The sequence below is a fragment of the Hemitrygon akajei genome, chromosome 14 (genome assembly GCF_048418815.1).
Source record: "Hemitrygon akajei chromosome 14, sHemAka1.3, whole genome shotgun sequence".
Classification (NCBI taxonomy): domain Eukaryota; kingdom Metazoa; phylum Chordata; class Chondrichthyes; order Myliobatiformes; family Dasyatidae; genus Hemitrygon; species Hemitrygon akajei.
Window position 1 is genome coordinate 34,795,177 of NC_133137.1, and position 9,602 is coordinate 34,804,778.

The 9,602-nt window shown below is 40.9% G+C and overlaps 1 protein-coding gene across 2 annotated transcripts; it reads right to left on the reverse strand.

The window, feature by feature from the left end:
• Positions 1–8,978, reverse strand: LOC140738482 (large ribosomal subunit protein eL6-like). 2 transcript variants are annotated; one of them, XM_073065807.1, is made up of 7 exons: positions 8,841–8,978; positions 7,170–7,367; positions 6,916–7,014; positions 6,016–6,159; positions 5,790–5,838; positions 4,545–4,729; positions 1–198 (listed from the first exon to the last, which is right to left on the reverse strand). In XM_073065807.1, the coding sequence occupies exons 1-7, from the start codon at positions 8,961–8,963 to the stop codon at positions 46–48; spliced, it is 951 nt and encodes a 316-aa protein (XP_072921908.1). In that variant the 5' UTR covers positions 8,964–8,978; the 3' UTR covers positions 1–45. The 2 variants fall into 2 exon arrangements, with proteins under 2 accessions (XP_072921908.1, XP_072921909.1); XM_073065808.1 differs by lacking the exon at positions 8,841–8,978 and adding an exon at positions 8,548–8,673.
• Between the last annotated feature and the right edge of the window lie 624 nt (positions 8,979–9,602).

The following is a 9,602-nucleotide window of genomic DNA, read 5'->3' on the forward strand; positions in this document are numbered from 1 at the left end:
TTACTGAAACACCAGTTTTAATAAATGTCAACTTTTATGGCTTGCTTAGAAGACCAATTTATGTGGGTAAACGCCCTTTGACAAATAGAACATTGAGTGGAGATAACCACGAAGCTGGGGGACCTTTTTAATAACAGACATGAGTTGGCAATCCACAGCTTTCTGGTCCTTCTTCCGCTGTTCTGTTAACTGATATTTCTGTGAAGAAGAAGAAAAAGGAGAATGATAAGGCAGGGTACAGCAATGTTTCAGTAAGGGTACAGCAATTTCATCACAAACTCTTAGAACAGTAAGGCCCATAGGAACATTGTATGTGAAGTAGGTGGTGGTCAAGGCAAATTTTACACATTTCAGCTCCAATTCGGATAGAACCAAATTAACCGTTCAAGATGCACCATTTACAATACAGAACTGTGCAAAAAAGCAAAAATATACTTATTGTCTCTTAGCAAAATGTTAAGAAACTGGACTCCTGTGATCAGGGACAGAATATTACATGTTTGATGCATAGATCCTGGAAAATACTTTAATACAATAATTTCCCCTCTAGAAATTGCTGAAGTCAGCAAGAAAATGCTGTTTTTTTAAAAATCAATTGGTGTAATACACTTTTTCTACCATTCACCAGAACGCAATAAAATTCTTTGTGTAGTTCCTCAGGACATTGCATAATTGTTCTTTAAGTATACGTTGAACTCTGATTAGTACTGTAATGCCCACATCAAACAGATAATCCAATACATTGGGGTTTAAAACATGGTCACTGAATTATAATCGTCAATCCAGAACTAGGAAAAATAATCTTCAAAAGGTGATGTGGGATTTTTAAGGTAAAATACAGTTCAAATGGGATAATTCTAGTGTGTCAGCTCAATTCTGTGTCTGGTTCTGGAACAGGCTATGAGACAACACACTATCCACGAAATGAAAAACATGAAACTGATTCAGCTTGGATTTATCTCATCAACAAAGTCACAATTTGTCCAGATATCCTGTTATGCAAAGTGTTGGTTGCTATGAGGTCAAGCATTTCAGATTTAGACCTTTTCCAAACCTTGGGTTGAATCTGATTTGCTGTTTGTCAATACTACTACAGTAAGCCTGATAGAAAACAGACCACTGAATGGGTGATGACAATTGTTACTATTGCAAGCGAAAATTGTGACAAATCATTGTTGAAGTCAACTTTTGACACAGAGTGTAGCTTGCATGCGATGGAAACCACACAAAGTAGCTGACTCCCATCAATTACAAAACTATTAACTTAAACCTACGTATCCAAGGGTTTTTATACCACACCAAAATGTTCCCACTTGACAAGTCATTTAGTGTTTTCTACATCCAATTAAACACTTCTGAAATACTGCAATTGATTTAAACATAGCAAAGTAGTACATAAAGCAATGTGTTTATCAATAGATAACAGGTTAAACAAAACCACATAGGGGAAGTAATGCTAACCCCAGTACATCTGGATGAATCAGCAGACCTTTTACCAAAAAAAGGGTCTTGAAGTTTTCCCAGTCTATGGAAGTGCAGATGGGACCTCATTTCACTTTATTTTCTGAGGTACAGAGCAGTGTAGGTCCTTGTGTCCCTTTAAGCCACATCAGCCAGCAATCCATTCTGTTTAATCCTAGCCCAGTAACAGAACAATTTACAACGGCCAATTAACCTACCAATCAGTAATTCTTTGCAATGAGGGAAAACCAGAGCACTCAGAGGAAACCCATGCGATCATGGCAGAATGTACAAACTCCTTACAGCCAGTGGCAGGAATTGAACCCAGATTGCTGATGCTGTAAAGCGTTGTGCTAACCACTACACTACCATGCAAAAGATTTCCTTTACCAAGCAGCCCTGCAGTGGAAAGATAGCCTAGACCTTTGCTTCTAGAGCAAGATTGCTATGTCATTATTGGCATCTTGTTATTTTAAAAAAAACAAGAACCTCAACTTCTCTGCCTTAAGGAAATGCAATGCCAAAAGATCTAATAAGCATGCTATCCCTGAAATCTGGTCAACATTCAACTCTAAATTGACATAATTAAAACATAACCAGAATGTTTTTTCCATTAGCTGCTTGTATTCCTTTACAAAAGCAACTGCACTTCAAAAGTATGTCATTAGTTGCATTGAGTAAATGGCCCAAAATTATGAAAGGTACAATATGAATATACAACTCTACCTTCATATTCACTGGTGGCCAGGCATTCGATATTAAAAATTTCAGCCTGACATGCCACACAAGATTGAAGGGCAGCAGAGAAATGCAAGTGATTTTTAAGGGGAAAGAAAAAGATTCTTAACAGAATGACCCTATTTGTAACACTCAGGCAGTAACTAAGAGCAGAATTACTTGCACATCAATAAGCCCTCCAGAGTATGTGTGTCCATAGAGGTCTGACCACATGCAAGCAAATCCAATGAATGTTCAGTGACTGAAGCATTAATGCAGTTATCACCACAGATACTGCCTAACTTGGTGAGTATTTTCAGCATAGGTCTTTATTTAAGATTTTCAGCATGCGCAATTGCCTTGCTTTCCAAACAGCTAAGACAGCAGTGTCAATCATTAAGAGCCAGAGAGAAGGAATCAGTAATCCTACTTTGGTTCCTACAACTCTTGTTTCGACAATAATTGTTTCCATATACAGTACTGTGCAGAAGTCTAAAGCACATGGTAAAAAATCCGTAAAGCGGTTTTCAAAAATAATGAAAAATTTCTAAATATCAAAAATGTAATACAATAAAAAACTAAATCAAATTAATATTTGGTGTGAACACTTAAAATTGCATCAACTCTCTTAGGTACACTATTGTGCAGTTTTATACAAGAAAATGGGCTGGTAGGTTGTTCCAAGCACCGTGGAGTGCTTGCCAGTTCTGCAGACTTTGCTGTCTCTCCAGGTAATCCCAGACAGCCTCAGTGACGTGGAAATCAGGATCCTTGTTTCCATTTTGGAAGAATGGCCTTTTGGAGTCTGTACCATCCGTTGCAGAACTCCTTGTACATCTTTTTGCTGAAGACAGTTCTTTATGACCTTGGCCGTGTATTTGATGATATTGTATGATAGATAAGAATCTGCTTGTAATTCTCAGCATTCAGGATCCCATTAATTCTGACCAGATCACTAACTCCATTTACAGAAATATAGCCCCAAACCTGCAGGGAAGCTCCACCATGCTTCACTGTTGGCTGCAGGCGCTCATCCATGTAGCATTCTCTAGCTCTTCTAGAGACAAACTGCCGCCTGCATGAGCCAAAAATTTCAAATGTCGACTCGTCAGTCCAGAGCACTTTCTGCCATTGTTCAACATCCTAGCAGACCTTGTATTTTTGTGCATAGGCGTGTCTCCTGGCTTTGCTTCCACTTTGGAAAAATGGCCTTTTCGCAGCAACTCTTCCACGAATACCACTTCCGACAAGACTTCAGACAATAGAGGGGTATACTTGGATTCCAGTGATTTACTGGAAGTTCAAAGCTGATAGTAGTGCTGGACCTCTGCCAATTTAGATGGGATGCATGTTTGATGTACCTCTTGTCTGCTGCAGTTTCCATTGCTGATCACCGCATTTCAGTCCCCAGCCTTGCCTGTTTCTCTGTACTTCAGAACTTGGAACAGCACATCTTGAAACTCCTCTCTGCCATGAAATTTCTGCTTGGGAGACCTTGCTGATGCAGGACCACCACCTTGTGTCCTGTTGCTATGCTCACTCTTGCCTTGGTGTTAAGAATTGACGATTTGCAGGTTAAACTGTCACATCTGCTACACCTTCACCTTTTAGTTTGGCCGCCCTTCACCCAGTTTGATTCCTTCTATACCCTTTTCTGTTTCAGTTAATCAGTTTAGTTCATTCATTGTGTCACTGATCATCAGTACATGTTTGTAACCTTTGTTTAATCGTGCACTGGGCTATATACACCTACAAAGTAATCAAGTTTATATTTGAAAACTGATCTATTACTTAAAAAGTTATTTTATTTAATGAAATGCGTAATTTTCTCTAAGTTTCTTTTTGGAAAACGAATCTTTGGAAATCTAAAATTTGCTCTTTTCTACTGATACAACAGTCCATGTGCACTGTCACATGGCTACCCTTTTCCCCAGCCATTCTAACCATGTGCAATACTTTGAAATTCTTCTGAACTAATAATAAATGTGGTACAAATCATTAACAGGATTGCAATTAAAAATATCATCAGTAAAAACTCCAGAATGTGAATAAACTTCCAGTTTCTACCAGATGATAGAATCCAACATGATAGTAACATGGGGTTTCAGGATTGTTCCCATTTAAAACAAAAAGGTAATCCAGACTGTGCACTCCATTAGAGATAATTTACCACACTGACTGTGGGCTAGGAGGAAAAATGGTGCACTAAGAACTGGACAGGAACAAAATCCAGCTCATTTTCTCTGCCAGGAAAGATTTGTAATGAAGGAAAAAGAATGTAGATATCTTGGAATCTCATGTAGCAGTCATTAAGTATTAGGACTAACTAGTGGTCACAAGAGCTCACTTGACAGCACATTTGTTACCTCTTTCTCAGTGTCGAAGATCTCTCCTTCTTGGTGCTTGGGCCTGCGCAGCCTCTTCCTCTTGAAGTACGAGTCAGTCAGGTGCTTGGGAATTTTCACAGTAGACAGATCGATCTTTGTAGATGTAGCAATGACAAATTTCTGGTGAACCCTTCGCAGTGGAACACGGTTAAGAATCAAAGGGCCTAATACAAAAAAATTCAGAATCAGAAATAATTGACAATTAAACTAGAAAAGAAACACAAAGGTCTGTTACTAGCACAACTGCAAAATTAACACTTTCTAAATAGTCTCAATTCTGTTTAACATGCTGTATCCACAAATGGGATTCTGATCAGGTTCTACAATGCCTTGTTCTACGCACGACAGAAGTTGGCATGATAAAAGTCAAGGAGAAACATTTATCAAATGCTTTCATTGCATCAATATGTCTGAGATGCTTTACGAGAACACTGACAAAATTTGACAATTCTCACTGGAAACAAGGCAGACAGATGCTCAGGGAGAGGAGAAAGAGTAAGTGCTGCAATTTAGAGAGTGAATTGGAGGTCCAATGCATACAATTAGATCTCTGTCATGTAGAATAAGTAGTGCAGGTATCTGAAGGCTGTTAACTGAAGTTCTTATAGAGGAGTAAAGACTCAAGTATTTTAACAGCAAGTGCTTAGCTGAGATCCAGTGTAAATCAACCAACAGGGGACGATACATAAACAGCCAGCAGTAACGTTGATTATTTCAGTGAACGAGGTGCAGTAAAGATCAGTTATCGGTACTTCATTGGTGTCTGCATCACGATTGTGACTCAGCCCAGGGACAGGTAAAGGATGAAGTTGATTGCTAGAATATTTAATTGCAGGAAATTTCAACTCATTCAGTACTGAATTTCAAAGAATTAGGGTGGAGTGTGGAGAGATCAGATCTGGTAGGTTTCAGTGGGTGAAACTGTATTTTTGCAACCCTTGAAATCTGAAACAGGGTATATAAAATGGTATAAAAATTCCATTTTCTGATATACTTACTATTGCAGTAATAGGTTTCAAGGCTAAAAGTTGTTCAAGAAACCCTTTCCAAGACACTTGTATGTTTGAATGCAAGTTATAAGTATGAATGCAAACAAATTTCCCAGTTAGAAATGCTAGATGCAATACACTCCCAGTTATTTTTATTTCACAAATGCAATTCCATTAAGTCCTTTCTCCAACAGAACAAACTTAAGTATAATTCCACTGAAGGAATTGTACTCACCAGAGACCAGCAGCAGGCCACTGTCGAGCTGCTTCAGGAAAACTACACGCTGCAAAGTAAAAAAAAACAATCAGTCTACAAAAATCATTGTCCATGAACAAAATTTTCTTAAATTATCCTCATGGGAAAAATACACATCAACATTTCCCAGTAATTTTTGAATCTCATCTCAGGCCCCAGCAGGGCTACAACTACTTTTATTGATTGATAAATTTGCAGCCTCTACCTTACATCTATGGCGACCAGTCAGCAGGATAAGGACTGTTCCTGGAGTGATGGATTTCCGCAGACGTCGTCTGTGCTGGCTGAAAGGTTTGTTACCATGGCTGAGCCTTTTGCGGGGAACATCTTCAGTGGGATAATACCGTGGCTGGAAATGACAAAACAAAGATACACAATATAAAAGACAACATATATTTATGCCACACAAAATCTCCTTTATACCCAAACCAATCTGTGACATTACACACACCAATGAGGATTTTAACATAGCAAGAAACATTGCACTTATAATAAAATGGTGAAGTGTAACCACCATCACAATAAATAGGTAATTAATAAAATTCAGAGACTGTGGACTAAACACAGGAAGATTAACTAAATTATTATTGCAAGTGACAGGATGGAAAAATCACAGCCAAACTCTCATTTTCTTACACACAACCTTCCAAGTCAACATTTCAAATCAGAGCTCAAAGAAATCGAGTAATTGTTATACCACATTTCTCATGGAAGTAAAGCACCCAATGAAGCAAAAATTCTCAGCCTTATATGAAGGCCTTATCTTAATATGGCTTGAAACAAAATGAACAAAGTGAGAGCTCTCCTGCTCCAGTGCCCCAATTTCATTTACACAGTCCACCCACGTCCATTTATGTATTTATTATTTGGAGATATGGCACGAACAGGCCTTCTGGTGCATGAGCCACACCACCCAGCAACCTCACCTATTTATCATCAGCTTAATCGCAAGATAATTTACAATGACCAATTAATCTACTAACTGGCCTGCCTTTGCACGGTGGGAGGAAACTAGAGCACCTGGAGGAAACCCACATGGCCCGCACAGGGAGAATGTACAGATGGCACTGGAATTGAACTCCTAACTCTGCAACACCTTTCTTACCATCTTACGGATTTTGACAACTCGAGTTCCACCATTCTTGTCTCCCCCAACAGGTTTGGTGATGGTGAAGGGCTTCTTTTCCTTCAACTTCTTCTCAACCTGAAAAGGGAATGAAATAACCCTTCAGGCTTCATCACAAAACAGGACAAAAACATTAGGTATAATGAACCAGGCACCAGTTTTTGGATGCCAAAACAGTGTGCTATTTGCTGTAAAAGGAACACCTGGAGCACCTCAAGATCCTCTTGGCTTACCTTGGTTTCAGGAGCCTTGTATTTGCGCTTGTACATGGCCCTTCTGGCAAACATGGCAGAACGAGAATACTTGCCAATGCCCCTGGCCAGTACAGGGTTGCGACTACAATGGCGGCGAGGTTTCTTCTGTTCTTTTTTCTCGCCCGCCACTGGCTCCTTTTTCTCCCCCGCTGCTGGCTCCTTTGTTTCCCCTGCCATCTATCAAAAAGATTAACAGGCCTTAGAACATATATGAAATACAGTCCTCCTGGTAAAGCAACATAACCGAGCTTATATTGAAATTTTCGCTTCCAACATGCAAATTACAGCCTATTTCATTAAATAAGACCTTGGACATCTAAGATTATATTGCATGACTTGGCATCCACCACGATCTGTGGCAATGACTTCCACAGATTCACCACCTCCTGCCTAAAGAAATCCCTCCTCATCCCTGTTCGAAGTGGACTTTCCTCTATCCTGAGGCTGTGTTCTCTGGACCGAGACTCCTCCACCATAGGAAATATCCTCTCCACAACCACTGTCTAGGTCTTTCAACATTCGATAGGTTTCAATGAGATCCCCTCCCCATTCTTCTGTAACAACTACAGGCTCAGAGCTATCAAGCACTCAACTGATTCCTGGGATCATTCTCGTGACCCTCCTCTGGACCTTCAATACCAGCACCTTTCTTGGATAAGGAGCCTCAAACACTGTTCACTATACTCTAAGTGCAGTCCAGTCAATTGCTTGTAAAGCCTCAGAGTGACATCCTCTTTTTTTTAAAATGTACTAATCCTTTCCAAATGAATGCCAAAACTGCACTTGCCTTCCTCACCACAGACTCAACCTGTAAGCTAACCTTTAGGGAATCCTGCACAAGGACTCCCAAGTCCCTTTGCACCTCCTTGTAAAACAGCAAATAAAATTCAAGATGCAGCGAGGCATTTATTCGCCAAATAAGTAAGCAACCAATGGAAGTGGAACTGTGTCAATGTTACTATTAAGCCGGGACAAGATTTTATTTGGATGAAATGGCTCACACACGAAGCAGCAGATGCTGGAAATCTGGAGCAACACACACGTTGGTGGAGGAACTCAGTGTCTCAGGCGGCTTTTATAGAAGGAAATGAACAAGTAGACGTTTCAGGCCGTGACCCTTCACGGGTCTCGGCCCAAAAGTTCGGCTGCGAATTTCTCTCCATTGATGCTGCTTGACGTGCTGAGTTGCTCCGGCATTCTGTGTGTTGCTCTGAATTAACCAGTTCCACGGTTGTTGAGCATGGCTGTAACCCACCCATGGCCGTCACTGGCAGAAACCAACGAAGGCCAGGCCCAAACTCCGCTGACCCGAGGCACCGACTGCCAACCCACCATCCCCTCAACTCCACTCCCTTACAGGCAGGTGGTCCAGTCTCAACTGTCCCCGCCGACATTTTCCAACTCGATACCGCGTCCACAAGCGGCAGGGCTCGGCTTTTCCCCCAGGTCCCACCGAGCTATGCCGCATCCAACAAAAAGCTCCACAAACAGCAATTTAAATCTGCCTCCACGAGAAATATCGGCTGATCTCAATAGGTGACATCTTGGGGAGTGCTATTCGTGCGCCATTTCATATCAACAAAGCTACCCCGGCCCGATGGCGCCCGATAGCCAACCACCCCGCTTCACCAGAAACGCCGCCATTCTTACCTTAACGCTAAAGGAAGGGCCTAACATCCGGGCCACCGGGGTATAACCTCGACTGGCTGCGTCACCATACATCCGGCCCAGACCGGCAAGGCACTTTGGGAATCGTAGTCTCCGGTCCTGCATTCCCCCGATGGCACATCTGATAAAGACCTTCAAGCACTTTGTGACTCGTGGTTATACCTCCGTACTTACAGCAAATCATTTACTTATTTTAGACTTGGCAACAATAATGTTTATTATCCATTATTTACTCAGAGCGTAGCAAAGGAAAAGACCCTTAAACCCGCTAGTGTAAATTACAAAGTTAAATTTATATAACTGCTTGCCATCTTCTCTGCTGCTGCAACAAGCTAATTTTCGAGGCTTTTATATAAACGTGACTCGAACATGATGCCATGTAATCCAATCCCATCTGTCTGCACACCGCATCCCTCTTTTCCTTGCCAATTTGGATGGCCAAGGGACTTCTGAAGTTCAAAGTGCATTTGTTATCAAGAACTGTACACTGTATTCAATCCTGAGATTTGTCCCCTTACAGGCAGCCACAAAACAAAGAAACCCAAAAGAACCTACTAAAAAACAGACTGCCAAACGCTCAATGTGCAGAAAAATTACAAATTGTGCAAATAACAAAAGCGATCAAATAACTTCATGGAAGTTCACAAAAGTGAGTGCACAGCCACAAAGCCAGTCATCACTGCAGGACGGTTCAGGATGGCTTGTTTCCACCCCAGTGGGTTCGGAGGCCAATTTGTGACTCAC

Excerpts from the sequence above, each read along its gene's own strand:
- LOC140738482 (XM_073065807.1), bottom strand. The coding sequence starts at position 8,963 with ATGCAGGACCGGAGACTACGATTCCCAAAGTGCCTTGCCGGTCTGGGC. Across the intron at positions 7,368-8,840 it reads GCCCTTCCTTTAGCGTTAAG|ATGGCAGGGGAAACAAAGGA; the intron begins GTAAGAATGGCG and ends TCTTTTTGATAG. Across the intron at positions 199-4,544 it reads TCTTCGACACTGAGAAAGAG|AAATATCAGTTAACAGAACA; the intron begins GTAACAAATGTG and ends TCTTCTTCACAG.